The sequence below is a fragment of the Eschscholzia californica genome, unplaced genomic scaffold, assembly GCF_041429995.1.
Source record: "Eschscholzia californica isolate CP2 unplaced genomic scaffold, dmEscCali1.0.p SCAF_4, whole genome shotgun sequence".
Taxonomy (NCBI): Eukaryota; Viridiplantae; Streptophyta; class Magnoliopsida; order Ranunculales; family Papaveraceae; genus Eschscholzia; species Eschscholzia californica.
This window is the reverse complement of record NW_028238461.1, coordinates 49050333-49067875: the sequence shown is the minus strand read 5'-3', so window position 1 is coordinate 49067875 and position 17543 is coordinate 49050333. Positions and strand designations below refer to the sequence as shown.

The 17543-nt window shown below is 37.6% G+C and overlaps 4 protein-coding genes across 4 annotated transcripts; 2 read left to right on the top strand and 2 right to left on the bottom strand.

Annotated features, from left to right (window-relative positions):
• The first annotated feature begins 423 nt into the window (after positions 1 to 423).
• LOC147545593 (ATP synthase subunit O, mitochondrial-like) lies at positions 424 to 3568 on the top strand. Its single transcript, XM_086636202.1, has 6 exons — positions 424 to 666; positions 1077 to 1127; positions 1726 to 1969; positions 2605 to 2717; positions 3004 to 3090; positions 3184 to 3568. The coding sequence occupies exons 1-6, from the start codon at positions 574 to 576 to the stop codon at positions 3310 to 3312; spliced, it is 717 nt and encodes a 238-aa protein (XP_086492328.1). The 5' UTR covers positions 424 to 573; the 3' UTR covers positions 3313 to 3568.
• Positions 3569 to 4651: 1083 nt separating this feature from the next.
• Positions 4652 to 6100, bottom strand: LOC147545592 (putative F-box protein At1g32420). Its single transcript, XM_086635836.1, has 2 exons — positions 6066 to 6100; positions 4652 to 5930 (listed from the first exon to the last, which is right to left on the bottom strand). The coding sequence occupies exons 1-2, from the start codon at positions 6098 to 6100 to the stop codon at positions 4652 to 4654; spliced, it is 1314 nt and encodes a 437-aa protein (XP_086491962.1).
• A 3653-nt stretch (positions 6101 to 9753) lies between these two features.
• Positions 9754 to 11236, top strand: LOC147545591 (uncharacterized). The gene is made up of 5 exons (XM_086673155.1): positions 9754 to 10025; positions 10124 to 10197; positions 10281 to 10358; positions 10452 to 10528; positions 10628 to 11236. Exons 1-5 carry the CDS (start codon positions 9923 to 9925, stop codon positions 10938 to 10940), a joined length of 645 nt encoding a protein of 214 aa, XP_086529281.1. The 5' UTR covers positions 9754 to 9922; the 3' UTR covers positions 10941 to 11236.
• Positions 11237 to 12653: 1417 nt separating this feature from the next.
• LOC147545590 (uncharacterized) lies at positions 12654 to 14062 on the bottom strand. The gene is made up of 5 exons (XM_086637877.1): positions 13872 to 14062; positions 13638 to 13759; positions 13459 to 13542; positions 13293 to 13363; positions 12654 to 13219 (listed from the first exon to the last, which is right to left on the bottom strand). The coding sequence occupies exons 1-5, from the start codon at positions 13960 to 13962 to the stop codon at positions 12865 to 12867; spliced, it is 723 nt and encodes a 240-aa protein (XP_086494003.1). The 5' UTR covers positions 13963 to 14062; the 3' UTR covers positions 12654 to 12864.
• Between the last annotated feature and the right edge of the window lie 3481 nt (positions 14063 to 17543).

Below are 17543 nucleotides of genomic sequence, written 5' to 3'. Positions count from 1 at the left end.
ATGTATGCCGCATAACTATTTATGACCCGACAGAGAGATCATGAGTAAGAGAGTGAGAGGGAGGGAAAGCGAGAGAAAGAAAAAAATAATAAATATGCCACATAACTATTAAAGTATAAATAATGTAGTTGAACTTTGGGTCATAGTTTAGTTAGGTTATAGGCCAATTCTAATAAAGTCATAATTTAGTTTTTTCGATTTCTTTTTTTTAGGCTATAGGCCCATTCTAATAAGAGTTTGAATGAGGTGGTTATCGTACTCATTGCATCTTTGATGTAAGAATGCCTTTGTAATGACTATAGTAAATGGTAGCTAATTTTCAAAAAAAAAAAAAAACATTATGTTTTTTGTTTTATTTTATTTTTTATTTTGGGTGTACTCCCCCATTACCTTATATACTTGGGCTTTCTCCATTGTTATTTTGGGTCAAAATCAAATGGTCTGGGGCCGGGGTTTTGAGCCCGAGCCCGTAAAATTTCCCAAACGTATAACACCATCTCTTCCATTCCATCTCCCAAAAAGCCGAATACTACCATCTCTATATCGCTACAATTTCTCTCTCTAGGGTTTCTAATGGCGTTTTCCGGGCGTCTCTCCCTTCTCCAGAAGGCTATGCGAGCTGAATCAGTTCTATCTCAGAGATCAGGTATTCAACGAAACTCCGAGGTAAATCAGATTCTTCTCCTTATGTCATTCATTTTCATAGATATTTTCCTCACTCTTCTCTGATCTACTTATAGAGTCGAATTCACTCATTAAAATCAACTTAATTATCTGGATTTATTAGATAATTTCTCGTTCAATTATATATATAAATATCGATTTCATTTTTGAAAATTTCCTCATTTTTTGTTTGTTTCTCAAATACTTTCACTCTGGTATTAAGTTTTTGGAGATTAAAATTTGAATAATGTGATGATTGAGGAAGCTTGAAATTTCCATTTCCTTGGATATTGACTCGTTGTTGTTAATTTGTTATTATAATCTGATGAATGTTTATCTTTTGTGTTGTTGATTTGGGTAATTCTTTCTCTTGGTATGCCCCTGTAATATGATTGCTTGTGTTCTTCGTTCAGTTTTCGAGGAATTATGCAAGTGCCACGGCGACAAAGGAAGCCAAAGTTCAGGTACAAAATATTTTTCTTTTCTTCAATTTCTCTTGCTTATTGTGGTTCCATTCGAACCATAGAACACACAAATGTCATGAGTAGCTTTCTGTTCATCCTCGAAAAAACATAGCTTACAATTCCAGTCGTATAGTATAGTGTTGCTACTGGACTTTGGAAATTGTTACATACTAGTTGACCTTTTAGTGACTAACTAGTGACCCAATGTACCAGTACTCAAATTGCTTCGTTAAAAATTTTCCTTTCCAAGTAACAATGGTCTGGGATGTTGTGGTTTTCTATTTTTCTGACTTTTTCTCAAATCGTGGAAGAACAAGCCTCGCTGCACTCAGTCTCGAAGCCTGGCGTTTGGGACGAACTGCATTCACTGAGCCAGTACGGAAATCGGAGGAAGCTCTCCTTTCCGCTGGATTCTCACAAACATTGTCCGAAATATATGCCTTTTGGTTAATCCTGGGCAATCTAAAATGGAGTATTTTCCTATTTCTTATGCAAATAATAACGGATTCGTTCAGTTTTCATGTTTCTCATTATTAATACTAGTAAATTTGAGGTAATATTTGACCCTATTGGTCTAAATTTTAAATTAAAATTTCAGGTGCCTTTGGCTTTGTTTGGTGGTTCTGGAAACTATGCCTCTGCGTTGTACATCTCAGCTACTAAGGCCAATCTAATCGAGAAAGTTGAGTCTGAAATGCTTGACCTAGTTGAGGCTTCGAAGAAAAGTCCATTGTTTTCTCAGTTCATAAAGGATTTGTCAGTGCCTGGGGATACCAGAGTGAAGGCTATTAATGCAATCAGCGATGAAGCCAAATTTTCTAATATCACGAAGAATTTCTTGGGTATGGCCAAGTGCTAAAATTATCTTTAACTTGCTAAAATAGTTGTTACACATGAAGATCGAGTATTGCAAACAACAACCATCTTAGACAACTCTGTGGTTTATCATAAAGGAAGATGTAAGAAGCAGGAGTAGTAGTGGAGTACATGTGAGAAGTAATGTTACAAGAGGCATAGTGGAAGCAACAGGGATCCAACTTATTAACCATTCCTAGCTATACCTAAGCTTGTTAACCTTGAGCTTTTTGTGGTATAGGTTTTACTGGTAGTTGTAAGGGTCGCTTCTGCATGATTACTGCTGGATATATTTTTTATCTTGGTTAATACTCCGGACTCCGGAGACTGTACCTTTCTAACCTTAGAGCATTGGTGGATAAATAAATGATGGATAACTGAGGTGCTACAGAACCACTGATTACTTCAACACGTAATGAGTACATTTTACCTAAACTTCCAGATATTTACACGTTTTTAGATCCCACAACTGCTACATACCATTTGTCATTTTGCTAAGAATTAGTGTATTAATATTGCCACAACATTGCTTTTACTTGTTTCTGTTCATTTAATTTTAAAGTTGCATTCATTTCTTGCTTATTATCATGGCTTTCTTATCTTTTTTCCTTTAATCTGTAAGCTGTTTTGGCTGACAATGGGAGGTTGCGACACATCGATACTATCAGTAAGAGATTCGTGGAACTGACCATGGCACACAAGGGGGAGGTCAAAGCTACTGTAACAACTGTCATCGTAAGAATTTTTCTCATTTATATCGTCCATCTTCCTATCAAGTAGTATCAACCCAAAGTTCATTTCTTCATATTGTTTTGGCTGGTTAATATCACCTTTTTATTATTTGCTTAAAGATGGTACTTTTTGTTCTTGTGGGTAGAGGATTGAAGTAACCAAACTATAATCTGTGTTACTGCATTTAACCATCACCAGTTTTCTTTTATATTGGGGGACGGCCCATTATGTCTGACACCTAAATAGTTTAAGCCATAAATTTCTTATGTCATATTCCTCTTTCTGCCAGCCCCTCCCACCAGATGAGGAGAAGCAACTGAAGGAGACACTGCAGGAAATCATCGGACATGGGAAGAAGGTTAAGCTTGAACAGAAGGTACATTTTGTATTCTTAAGGCTTTGGTTTATTGAATTCAACACCCTTTGTATTTGTAAATAACTAGCGGCAACTCTTTGAAATAATGTTCAGATTGATCCAAGTATTCTTGGTGGATTAGTGGTGGAATTCAGTCAAAAGGTATTTGATATGTCAATTAGAACAAGGGCAAGACAGATGGAGAGGTTCCTGCGAGACCCCATCAACTTTGATAGCATTTAAAAGAAGAAGATCGGAGACAGAGTTCAGGCACAAATGTTCTTCTTATACATCGGTCAAAGATGTCTCAGAAAGAAATGAATAATGTTTGTTTTGAATGTGGTATATGTTATTTTTCTTGTTCATTTTCTTTACTTCGTTTTTGTGGGAGTAATATGGCTGGGAGTTTAGTCATCGAGAGAAATAAATTACTTACAGGGACTTCTTACTGCAATCTCATTGTGTTTTTTTTAATGGAATTATATTATATCCGAGTAAATTGTCATTCGGATTTGTGTTTAGTTCTATGTTTTTGTTTTCGTTTCCCTTCAGGTAGGTGTTGTTTACACCAGTGCGAATAAAGGCCGCTGTGACCCATGGGCATTCTAAGCCTAGAGGTGAATTGTGTTTGACCGCCTGATGAAATCGGTATTTTAGTTCGGGTGGGTCCAGCCGGGCCTGTCGTAATGCACCGCTTAAGCCTGGAATATTTTGAGTGAGTAGTGCTTGCTGGACCTGCCTCTCAGACTAGATGCTGCCCTATGGTTTTTAAGGCTAACCAAGGTACTTCCAAATACAAGCTCAATGAATTCACAACGTCTTTGCTCGCACCACAAAAATAGGCCATCGAATGAGGGGTACTCATCTAGATTCAGAGTTCTTCGACTGGCCTTCATTATTCAGAGTCGTATCTGAATTCTGAACCATGAGGGTACAATACTCGTGATGAAAATAGCATCGATCTCCAATGTTGTTATCCAAAAGATTGGGTAGCAAGTTAGAGTTGGATTTCATCCAGTTCTTTGAGTTGGCCAATAGATTTGCGTCTTTGCTTATGGTATAACAGTAAATACTCAGCAAATATCAGATGACGATAGGCTCCCCTGATGATTCAATTGTTATAGACACATCCCATAATGTGGAATACAACCTTTGCGCCCCCTACAAAGATGAAGAGATAACTGATTAAAATATCGTGTAATCTATGTTTTTATTCTAAAACTTAGTTAATAAAACATCATGGTATAGCTTAATAGCATTACTGCCTAACAGAAGAACGAAAATTAAGTCAATAAAGGAGAAGACCAATTTGGATTGTTGTCGACTCTGACATTCGGCTCCCGCATCATTTTCGGTTAACAATTAAGACTCACTAGCAATGTGCTAAAGCTATTCCAAGAGTATGAACACAGATCCCATTTATTCAAATTATAAGAACCAAGTTAAATGAGAGGGACTGCAAACATAACGTAAAAAGGAGGCAAATAAAGTACCTAAGTTACATGAAACGAACTGCAAACATAATCTAAAAAAAGGTTTCTAGGTAGAGTGAAGTTGATTCCTCTGCTCTGCTAGGGTGGCGTCAAAGAGCATTGTGATTGTTAAGGGACAAAAGACTTTCGGATAAAGTAGTAGAAAAGCTACTAGGGCATAGTTGTGGAACTGAGGATGGAACTCCACTTACATCAACCTTTGTCCAAGTATCCTTCTTCCAATTGTAACAAGAAATAGACAAACATTCCTTCTTCTCCCAACCCCGCCTCTCCAGATCCCAAATAGATGATGTTACGAGAATCTTATCATCCGACCCTATGAAAGTATGAAACTTGACCGTACGACTGTACCTCATATAGAAAGGCAAGGTGATACGAATTGCTTTACTCCATCTTCCGTTCTTAGGAGAAGCACTAGTAGACGTTCCATTGATCTTCTCATCTTTGTCCTTGTAATCAGCATCTTCGTATATATACATATTGAACATACAATCGTTAAGTTTCACTACCATAGCTAAATTCCCATCTACTTCAAATAACTGAGCAATTTTTTTGAAGCGGCCGGAAACTCGAGGGTGATCAAGGATGTAATCAGGGATTGTGATTGTTCTAAACTTCTCATTTCCTACATCAAATGCCACCAAGTATACAGGACGGTAACCACTTCTCGATGCCCAAATATCAAGAGAACTATTGGACCAGTAAATAACACCATTCACATAAACATAATCATCATTTAATGAATATGGGACGAACTCTTTGATCCTTCTCCATATATTATTATTACATTGGCGCCCAATGGTCAAAACCCCACCGAGAAAATATTTGAAGACGCGATCATCTGACCGTATAGTCAAGACACATACCAATTTGTGTTCATTAGTGGCAGGATCAAAACCAAATGCGTAACGGTTTGGGAGAGCGACATGTTCTTTTCCCACGGCTATTGAGGATGCTTGAAACCAAGGAGATACTTGTCCAGTACTGATACTGTATATACGAGCAACATGTTCGTCGTATGACTCAATGAGGCTTATTAGGCCGTTTACAGGTTTTGAAATGACGTTGTAAGATGACGAGTCTACCTCCCTTATTGTGTCAACAACTAACTTCAGTTTTGTATTTTCTTCTTCAAACAAGATGTCAGCTGTAATGTGAAACTCCTTATATGGCCAAAACTCGACGTAATCAGAATCTTCTATCAACTTCCTCGGTGGGGGTGGTTGAGGAACAACAATAAATAGACGAGAGGGGAGGCGTGTTTTAAAACGGGCGAGATGTAAATCAATGAATTGTTGATCTTTTTGGATTAAGTAATACCATCTTTTACAAACAGTCTTGAAACGGGCAAGGGACTTAACCGGAAGTCTGTTTAGTATCTCAAATTCTAAACAATCATCATCATCTTGGTTACTACTACCAATTGGATAATGTGGTGGTGATGTTACAGAAGTACTACTACTAGTAGTAGTAATACCTTGTTTAGATTTCTTTTTTTTGAACATAGGGGGATTAAAAACAGCACCACCAGCTCTCATCCTAGTAATCAACCCTAGAGAGTTTTAGAGAGATGATTTTTGACAGAGAGAGAGAGAGAGAAATTTTCAGGCTCCAAGCTCTGGGTATTGGAGGACTTGGGTGGGGGGTTTTATACTCTTATTTTCCGAGGAATTTTCAATCTTAAATCTGAAACTCGGATTAGATTAAAGAGACCCTTGTTCTACTCGGATTAGATTAAATTCCATTGCCCACTTACCCTTGTTCTACTCGGATTAGATTAAAGAGGATTTTCAATTTACCCCCTAATAGTTGCTTTTGGCGCCCCACTTACACATAAAGGCGCTCAGAATTTTGTTTCCCCTCATTGTAACCGAATTAACCGCTAAACAGAACTTAAGTGACTTCTAGGGTGTGTTTGATTGGGTAGGGGTAGGGCTGGGAAAACGGTCCGGGAACCCGAGACCCGGCCCTATCCGCCCGGACCGTTGGGATCCGATGCCCGAAGTAAGCCCGAGCCGGGCTTACCCGGCCCGTTAAATCGGGTTATAGTGGGCGGGCCTCGGGTAAGTTCTCCTACCCGAGTCCCGGCCCGTTATACCCGCCCGTTACCCGTCCGACCGTTACTACCCGCTACCTGTCCGCCGGATAACCCGAGAAATCGTTTTTATGCTCTACTTAACTTCTGGTAACTTCCCTATTCTCAAATCTTTCCTCCCTCAAACCCTAGAGGTCTATCACTGTAAGTCTGCTACCATCTCAAGAACCTAGATATCCATCTCTCCCTTTCTCTCTCTAAAATTCCATCTGAAACTATGGATGATAGCTGTGTTGTATAAGCCCAAACCCTTGAAAGGATATGAATGATCATGAATCTTTAAGGTGATATGAAAGGATTTGTTGACTTGAAACTACTTGCCATATTAAATCTTGGTGCTCAATAGATCATCTGGTTATATGAAAGTGAAGTTTAGTCTCTATAGATGTGTGAAAGGGTTTGTAGATCATGAATCTTTAAGGTGAAATTTAACCACTGACGTTTTGAAGATGAGTCCTTTAGGTTTGATCTACTTTGAAGATGAATGTTTGAAATGAAATGAAAAGAAAAGAAATCTCTTCTCAAGAAAAGAAATGAGTGATGAAATCGAATGGGAGGTCCTTGAAATTTCTTGAAGAGATGGAATCTCAATAATGATTGAAAGTGAAATGGAAACCTGATGTAGGTTTGAATGATTGATTTCAAAAGGGAGAAAGTTGGATCCCCACCATTTAGGGTTTTTCTCAGAAATTAGACGATTTAGGGTTTTAGAGTTTACACTTTTAATTAATAGTTTTTTTGACATAACCCGCGACCCGTCCGCCCGTGCCCGCTAGAGCCCGAGCGGGCTCGCGGGTAGAACCGGGCCGCGGGCACAAATATGTGAATATTTGTCCGGCCCGAAATGCCCGATAGCCCGATCGGTCATGGTACTCTCGAGCCCGATCCGCCCGAGTCCGAGACACAATTGTCCGAGCCCGACCGAACCCGCCCGATTCCCACCCCTAGGTAGGGGGAAAAGAGAAACGGTTTCCCATAAACTTTCACTCTCGTGAACAAATTTTCCAATTTTTCTTTAAAGGAAAGTTGTTACACACCTCCCCTAAGGAATCTCTTTCTCAATAATCATTTTTCTCTATTTACCATATTTTCTCTTACTAAACTGTTTCTTCTATCTTTCAACTTTTTCACCAAATATTTCAGCAGCAATTCTTCACGAACTCACCCAGAGTTTTAACATTTCAATCTCTCTCTCTCTCTCTCTCTCTCTCTTTGAACTGTCTGTGATAAAAAAAGGTATAAATTTCAAGTATGTTTAATATTACTTAAAGTTTTTATCTAATCCTCCGTTATTTCATGTCAAATTTGTGTCCATCGAAGTCATAACAAATTGGCAATAAGTGAAGAGGGCGTAGACATTATATTTTTCTTTGCTAGATCACTTTTCTCCCATGTAGAACTTTTCCTACAGAGAAAAAGTATTGTTTCAGTTTTTTATGGTAGGAGAACAAAATGAATGAAATGGTGGGCAATGGCTTAGATTGAGTTGTAACCTTGTGCGCAAAAAGATCAATAAAAACACCAAAGCTGATACAAGCACCTCCTCGATGAGTCTCTTGGTGAGCGTCCTTAATAAGACATGGAGTATTTTAGTCTTCTTGCACGTGAGAAAAGACTAAATTGTCCCTTGTCTAATTCACCGCGTAAGCAACACGAACACATAGGGGGGTTTCTATCATTTTGGTAAAAACATATGACTTTGAGCGCTTGTAATAGAAGATTAATGATAGGTTGCGGAATTCTTAGGCATTAACTTCGGGATTGTGCATTTCAACCAGCGAGACATAACCGCACTTTTCGACCGTAAAAATAAAATTGTGGTAACTTAAAATGAGACCGGACAAAGTTTTCTAGTTTTCCAAATTTTAGTTAGAACAATTTCTTTACACATGTTTATAAGGACAGGTACTAGTGATTACAAAGAAATTTGTCTATGGTGATGTTCTTATCATTGTATATGTCGCTATCAATCGATTAATTTATTATCTACCTACAAATAAATACCTGGGTGTAAATAATGACTACAAAAATTAAGTTAATGATGTAGAAACGCAACGAAATTAAAGGAGATGAATAAACTAAATAAGAATGCTAAAATAAAGATTAAATAACTCTAAATACTCAACTTTATTAAAACTTCAAAGAGGTTTTTCTCTCAATCTGAGAATAATGGACAAAGTAGATATCCTTTTATAGGATTCTGGACTTTCCTAGATAGACTTGAATTAGACTTTCCTAAATAATTAAAATACTGCAACTGCCTAAATAACTAGACTCAAATCTGGACCTTTCCAATTATTGGAAATACTAAAATAACATAATTTCCTAAACTTAAATTCTCTAATAATCATACTAAAAATTGGGACTTCCTAAAACTACTCTCCATGGCCGGTTGGCCCATGACCCCCGGTTTGGTCATGGAAAAAGTCTCCACGCCGGGTGTCCCTGCATCAGTTAACTTTTGTAAACCATCTAAATGTTTAAGAATTGTAGTCCAATTCTCTTTTTTTAGATGAAAGATTATATACTAACTTTGTGCTACGAAGGCGTAAAGAGAAACAATACATAATGTAGGAACATATGAGAACTACGTAACAAAAACGATATTCTCCCAATGGTTCAACAATATAGTCAAGGAAAAGTTTACAAAAAAAAAATTAGTAGCCATACCCTAAGTTGCAAGAGGATGTTAAAGATGCTTGCTAGTCCACCAAGGAATTTTGAAGTATTTGTGGCTCATAGTTTTCGTGATCGTAATCAAACTATTTATATGTAAAATTCGAGCATAGGTTCCCCTAGTGAAGATATCAAATATGGCCAATCAACCAAAGTGAGTTTCATCGGGGGATGCAATTTGTACACAAAAATCCACTTGATTATTTTGACATATGGTTTGTTATGTGTCTTAATTTACAAATTGGTAATTGGTGTGGTAATCATTCCAATAAAGACATGAAACTCTAAACAAACAGTACTTAACACAAATAGCACACCTCTCTCTCTCTCCCTCTAACAAACTTGAATAACAGAAAACCGCCAAATCAACTGAAATTCACAAATTCTGTTTATAACAGAAGAAAAAATATCAATGGATTTAAGATTGTGATTCTTACTTTCTTGATATTTAAAGCTATATATTTGCCTTTCTCACACCCAAACTGATCTTCTCACTTCTCCTTAAACTTTCTCTCTCTCTTCTTTCTCCTCTGTTTCCCCTGTTTTGAAATACAGAGATTAACATCTTGTTTCTCTCTCTGAAACTGAAATGGCTCCACCTCCCTATCTTCATGGATTCATTATTACTAGTAAGGCTTGGAATATAACTCATATGGCTACTAAAATCTTCTCCTCTGATAGATTCATTTCAAGTAATTCACTCTCTCTCTCTCTCTCTCTCTCTCTCTCTCTCTCTCTCTCTCTCTCTCTCTCTTTAATCTTATCTTATATGGGTTCTTGTTAATTGCAGAATCTGATCAATATCTTAAAGAATGGGAGATTAGAGGAAAAAGAGCAATCAAAGAAAGTCCTCTTGATCTTGAGGTTTGAATTTCTTGATCAAAATTACAATTTCAAAACATGGGTTCTGTTGCTTTTCAATCATTAATTCTGCTTACTTTATATAGGAAAAGGAAACTTGCATTCTATTTGTTGATTTAGGCATGTCTATCAATTCAAACTTCAAATTTAATGAAAAAATTAAGGTATAATTAAAATCTTCACCATTTCTCTGTTCTTCCCATTCTTTAAAATCTCAAAATTAGATCTCTAATTTTGATAAATTGAAAATTTTGCAGAGAAATCAATATCTAGATCAAACATATGTTATTATCTTGTATTACTACCCATGTCAGAATTTGGTTCCTATTCAAAGGTAAAAGTCATTTGATCTTTTATTTCAGAAGATAAGATTCAATTTTCAAACAAACCCATGATTCTTTTAAGTTAATTTTATGTGTAATTTGATGATCAGATGCAATGATAAAGGTGAGCTTGAGTCTATTACTGATCTTCTGACTCGAGAAACTGTAGAAATACCACCAGAAATACAAGACTTACCACAACCACATCAACTGATAAATGAAATAGTAGTTGTACAGCAACATGAAATAGTAGAAGTACATGACGATGACGAGGGAAACGATGGTGATGATGATGATGATGATGATGAAGATGATCATCATGATCATAATTATGATGATTATGATGACGATGAACTACAACAACGTGAAGACTGTGGAATATTTTCTGTTGCTGCTTTCGTGGCCCGTAAAGTTAAAAATTGAAGAGGAATAAAGCTAAGAAATGTTGGATTTCTTGTTCATATTTGAGATTGAATCTTAGTATCTGATTTGGGTTGTCAGGGAAAAACCTTTGTTTGATTTTTTTTTTCTTTCTTTTTCTGTTATTGAACAGAGGAGTGTAAAACTGGTGTAAACATATGGGAACTCCATTAAGAAATGATCTCTTTTTAGGTGAACATTGTGTCAATGGTGCTAGATCAACCTCCAATTTTAATCTTGTTTGATCAAATTGTATCAACGGTGCTACATTTTTGAAAGATAAGTTTGACAAGTAGAGAGTCGAAATGGGACCTGATCGGCCTACTTACACTTGATTTCAAAATATCAGTCTTGACTTCGTTTCAAACTTTTCTTGTTCTTTTTGTGAAGGCAGTAAAGTAGGCATTAGATGAGAATAACCCTCACAATGGTTAGTTGCCAAGAAGATATAACATAAGCAGGACTATCCGTCGAGAGTGATTTCGTTTACGCCAGGGTATATTTTGACTTTTAGCTTTTTCTAGCATCGCTAATACCCACTAATTTACAGCAGCTACAAAAGAAATAGCAGAATGTTAGTATCGAGATAGAGGCGTTTTTGAGGATTGTTCCTAAACTCAATTATGTCTCCTCGGTTTGGAGGAATATCTATAACAAGATAGACATCTTTAGAAGACTGTGCTCTCTTCGCTTGGGCGATGAAAATAGCATCCTCTTTTGGGGAAGTGTTTGGTGTACGAATAGCCTTGGAGGTTGAATTCCCGATTTTGTATAACTTGTCTTTGTCGAAGGACAAATCAGTTATCGATTGCTCTTCCATGTCTAAAGGCAAGTTATCATGGAAGCTTCAACGGTTGGGATTCAAGATAATGGCAACCTTCTCAGTGATCCTAGAGAGGTTTTTCTCTGGGACTGGGCAAGACAGATACATTTGGGTTCCGGGATGGGTCTGTCTGGTAGTTTCGAAACCACCGAGAACAAACTTCATCATATGGGCGGCTCCCATTTCCTGGTGAATTTGAGGTGTTTTTGGTGCATTCCTTAAGAGTATCCAAGACCTACTCACTCAATGTGCAGCAACCAAATTCCTAGAAGAGGCAAGCATCTGAGCAAGCTTATCCCTCAGCCCTCGTGTCCTCATTTCGTGTATGGAAGACGAGGAATGAGACGACCTTTAAGGACTAACATGACAACCACAAGACTTCTTAATTCCTAGAATGAGGTCCAAGTTTCTTTACAATCTTCATTTGCCATTCAAACTAATACATCTACATTTTGCGAGGGTCTAGAGGAAGAAGACAGCAAGCAAAGTCGAAGAAGTAAGTGAGCTTCCTGGTGGGTTTTTCTGGGTTTACAAAAGTTGATCAACGGGCCAGAGTAAGTTCTAACCACGTTATTAAGCCGTGAAGTCTTAAGGCCGTTAACTCTAATGTCAAAAACGGAAAACTCTAGCAAACGAAAAGTATGTACATTTTAAGATGGGTTTTCTCTATGCGTCCATCCCGACTAATTCATTGCTCATCCAAAGGCCTCTTCCTCCTACTTGGCTCCTATCAACTGTCCCCAAAATTATTGGGTACATAACTGTCAATCCAAACATTTGGAGGAAACAATTGCCCCAGCCTCCAAGCCTTGTATTCTTAACTTTAACCTATAGGATTTTAAATTGGGGCACTAATTTGAGTCCTCTGAATGTCATAAAAAGAAATAGCAATAGAAAGCAGAATTAACCTGGTTTTTATGGTTCATGAAATGCATACAGGATAACAACTCTCTCTCTCTCTCTACATTGGTGTCAAGATGACAAAAGGAATTATACCTTGTGTTACAAAAAAAAAAAAAATAGTAGTAGTAGTAGTAGTAGTAGTAGTAGTGTAAGTAGATTGATCATATCTTTATTGGGAAACCTTGTGTTATGAAGACAGGATCAAAGTCTACATCCTCCCCTATTACTTGGTGGATCAAGTTGTCTTTGAGCTTCTTGCCTTTGAGCCTCTTGCCTTTGAGCTTCTTGCCTTTGAGCTTCTTGCCTTTGAGCTTCTTGTCTTTGAGCTTCTTGTCTTTGAGCTTCTTGCCTTTGAGCTTCTTGTCTTTGAGCTTCTTGCCTTTGAGCTTCTTGCCTTTGAGCTATATGTCTTCGTACTTGTTCAATATGAATAGCCCTTTGTCTTTGGTCTTCGTGAATACGAAGAATTTGTCGATTTATGAATTCATGTTTAAGGCTTTCCATTTTCGGGGCATCCATTGGTTTCGTAGAGTAATGAGCTCCTCTGTCTAGACAACTAATCAACAACAAAAAAACAAAATTAAAGAAAAATAAAGCAAATCGTTGATCTATAAACAAAATCGTTGTACCTTCGATGTCTTATTGCATCATAAGCGGAATCCATGACCATAACATGTATGTATCTGGAATTAGGAATGCTCTGCAGTTTGTTCATTCCATTATAATCAATACATTTCAAAGACAATTCAATTCGAAAACAGAGAAAAAGATTGATATGAGGAAAAATGGGTTTACCCTAATCCTTTGAAGAAATTCATAACAAGACATATCATTAATAGGAAAATCAAATTCCGTAATCAGAAAATAGACTTCATGTCTCTGGAAATGAGAAAGAGAAACCAGTTATTAAGAATAAAGTAAATAAATGAAACCAAACTCTTGAAATTTACAAAAATTTATCAAGAAAATCCTACTTGTGGATCTGGGTTTAGGGATATTCGATTCAAAGAATTTTGGAGTGCTAATTGATTCATAGCCCAATTTCGGAGATCTCTGAGAGCATTATTTGGACTAGGATAAGTGATACTGGATCTTACTGCAAAAGTGATAAGAACATGAGATAGAAGAGAGAGAGAGAGAGAGAGAGAGAGAGAGAGAGAGAGAGAGAGAGAGAGAGAGAGAGAGAGAGAGAGAGAGAGATAAATTACCATTGGTAAGTTGTCCGACTAGTTGGTTAGTTGTGAATCTCAGGTCTTCATCACCAGTGGGACTTACTACGCAGACATGAGAATCTACCATTTTGAGTTTTTAGAGAGAGAAACAAGATGTTAATCTCAAGAGTAATTGAAACAAATGAAGAAGAAGAGAGAGAAAGTCTGATTTGGGAGATGGTTTGGGTGGATATTAATGAACCTATTTATAATACTCTAAAACCCCAAGAATTGGAAGTCAAGAACTGGTAAATTTTCTGTTACTTTGAAACAGAAATGATGAATTTCAGTTGGGATTTGGTAGTTAATGATAGTCAACAACTACAAATCTTGGTCAACATCAGTTTTGATCAAACGGATGAAAGGCAGGATCAAAGAAAATATTGTACACCTTAAAGCACAGAATCAAGAAAGAGTTAGTTGAAGTTAGTTAGGGTGAATGGGCCAGATGAAAATTCTTAATGGATTGCATAAAAGCCCAAAGCCCAATCAGTGCATTATTCTCTAAAGGCCCTCCTTTTTTTTTTTTTGGAAGTCGCCTACGATCAACGTTAGTCGTTACATGACATTGATACATCAAAGATGTGATAAACTCAATAACTGCCAACTCAAACTGAAACAAGACCGGACCTATAGCCTAACAAGACAATGGCCTAAAGGCCAACTACATTATTTATACCCTAATAATCCCAAATCAAATAACCAAAGATTCCACCTTCTCTGGGATTTGAACCTGAGACCTCCAAGGCTTTCTGGAGTTTATGTCAACACCCTAAAATCTGATTTCACATGTAAAATGTGAGATTTCTTTCCCATAAAAATGCTCCTTCGCATCAAATATTTTTACACCTATCAAACGGACCGGACCCAAACGGACCGGACCCTAAAGGCAACCCTGTGAAATATGGCAATTGATGAATTTCCCGCTCGACCCTCCATAACTTTTCACATCCCAAATGCTGACCGAAACGGACAGTGCTCGTCTATTTCGATTAGATGAGATATGTGTTATTACTTTATCTTAATTTGATTAATCTTTCAATTTCTGATATGTTTCATCATCATTCATCAGACACCTTGATTATGTTTTATATTCTTTCATCTCTTCCCCGATTTTATTGATTATTTGTTATAATTAGTTCTTGTTCTGTCTTACATTTGAAGATTCTATAATTTTTTGATTTTAATTTTCAAACCCCCTGATGTTATAGATTATTGTTTCCTCCATCACTATATCTATTTCATCGACCAAATACATATCTAAGTTATGCTAGTAACTTATTTGAAAAAAAAAAATCCTAACCAAATTGTTAACTTTTTCTCTTGAATTTTTCTCTGTTCTAATTATCTTTCATCAACTAAATACATTTCAACATTGTTCAGTGCAAATAGATGTGTTGAATCTCTTAGTAGTTGGTTCGGGTTAATAGGTTACAATTTTTTTTCTTTTTCCGAACTATTAAAAATGTGTTGTGTACAGATGTCACTTGGACCTAGCCCACTCGCTTACGGGACACTCTGCAATGAGGAGTCTGATCCACTAAAGGTCTAATGGCTTCGAATCCATGTAAACGACCATCTAGGCAGACACTTATCCGTCAAAAGTGATAATACTCCAAGCGCCCCTTGGTCTCCCTCAACCGAGTCTACAGGTTGTCGATTCAACCTCAACTCCGAAAATCTCGCCATATATATCTTGACTAGGTCAATCGAAGACCCCACGTCACCTAAAATATCTTGAAGGCATCTCTAACTACGAAGAGTCAAGAGTCGAGGCGGCGCAATCCCAAGATCAACCTACTCTAGACGACGGATCAACGACTCGAATGAATTTCTCTTAAGGTTCCGGGTCAAATTTAACCACAAATATTTCGGATCTAGTAGTCTCTAAGAGTCTATCAATCACCTATAAATAGAAGGGGAGTCGGACTCGAGATGACATCTGTGAGAGGCAGTTTTTCAAATACAAATTGGAGGTCGGTGGTGATGCATCCAATTTGAGTCGGTGGTGATGCATCCAATTGGAGTCGGTTTGGTGAATCCTTAACCAAATTGGATTTCCAATTTTGGAAGTTGCTCAAAATTGGCACTAAACTAGTCGGCTTATATTTTATATAAATAGGGGGTCTTAGAGTGCTTCTAATCACCATCAACACAAACAACAACTCTTCTTTAGAGAGCTAGAGAGAGAGCAAGAGTGAGAGAAATTTTTCATAGTTTTGAGCGGTGTTAAATTTCTCGGTCGTCGAAGATTTAGTATAGAAGGTTATTACTATACGGTACCATCTTGGGACGAACTTGCGGATTGTGTTAGTCGTCTTCATCTATCCTTCAATAAAGATTTCTTGTTCGCCCGAGGACGTAGGCTTTAAAGCCGAACCTCGTTAAATTCTGTTCGCATATTTGATTTTGACTTAGCTTTTCGATTAATCTTCATAATCGGATCAATTTCTAGGATAGGTTCGATAGCTTCCGCGACTTTCAGTTATAACAATTGGTACCAGAGCCTTGTTGAGATTGAACGAAGAGAAGATGGGATCGAGAAGTGGTACGGTCAAATCAGGGAAATATGAGATAGAGAAGTTCAATGGAAAAAACGATTTTTCTTATTGGCGGATGCAGATGAAGAATCTGTTAATCTCGCAGAAATTACACAAGACGTTGACGGGAAAGAAACCAGGAGATATGTCAGATGAGGATTGGGAAGAGTTAGATCTCGAAGCACGGGCTACCATTATGTTGTGTCTTGAGAGGGACGTGGCGTTCCTAGTAGACGAAGAAACAACGGCGGCAGGTGTGTGGTTAAAACTAGAAAGCAGTTTCATGACGAAAACTTTAACGAATCGGGTCTACTTAAAATCTAAATTATTCACATGTAGAATGGAAGAGGGTTCTTCTATTCAGGAATATGTGAATAGGTTTGACAGGATTATCTCAGATTTGAAGGATATTGATGTTAAGGTTGAGGATGAGGACCAAGCCCTCATATTGTTACTTTCATTGCCTAAATCCTATGAGAACCTTGTTCAAACTTTGATGCTTGTTGGTGATAGTCTAAGCATGGAAGAGACGAGAAATTCGCTATTAGCGGATGACCTTCGAAAGGTTGCTACTAGCAGTATGGCGTCGGGTGGAGTAGACAAGGAACAAGCACAAGGGTTGTTTGTAACGAGGGGGAGGAGTAATGAAAGGGGAAAGGGAAAGGGCGGGAAATCTAGATCCAAATCTAGAGGCTCTTTCAAGAAAACGTGCTTTAGTTGTGGTGAGCTTGGCCACTTTAAAGCGGCTTGTCCAAAGAGAAAGTTGAAGCAAAAGAACGAAGGCTACAAGGAGAAACAAGAGATGCAAGAGGCGGGATATGTGTCAGAAGAGGCGGACGAATGTTTCTCAGTGACAGAGGTGTCTGAGAAGATCTTCGATAAGTGGATGCTTGATTCAGGGGCGTCACACCATATGTGTCCAAATAGGGAGTTGTTTACTACCTATAGGAGTATAGATGGTGGTACAGTTATACTGGGTGATGATAGTATATGTAAAACTGTGGGACTCGGAACAATACGTATCAAGATGCACGATGGAGTGGTGAGAACATTGACGGACGTAAGACACATACCCGATTTGCGGAAAAATCTAATTTCCCTTGGTGTGTTGGAGCGGAACGGCTGTAAG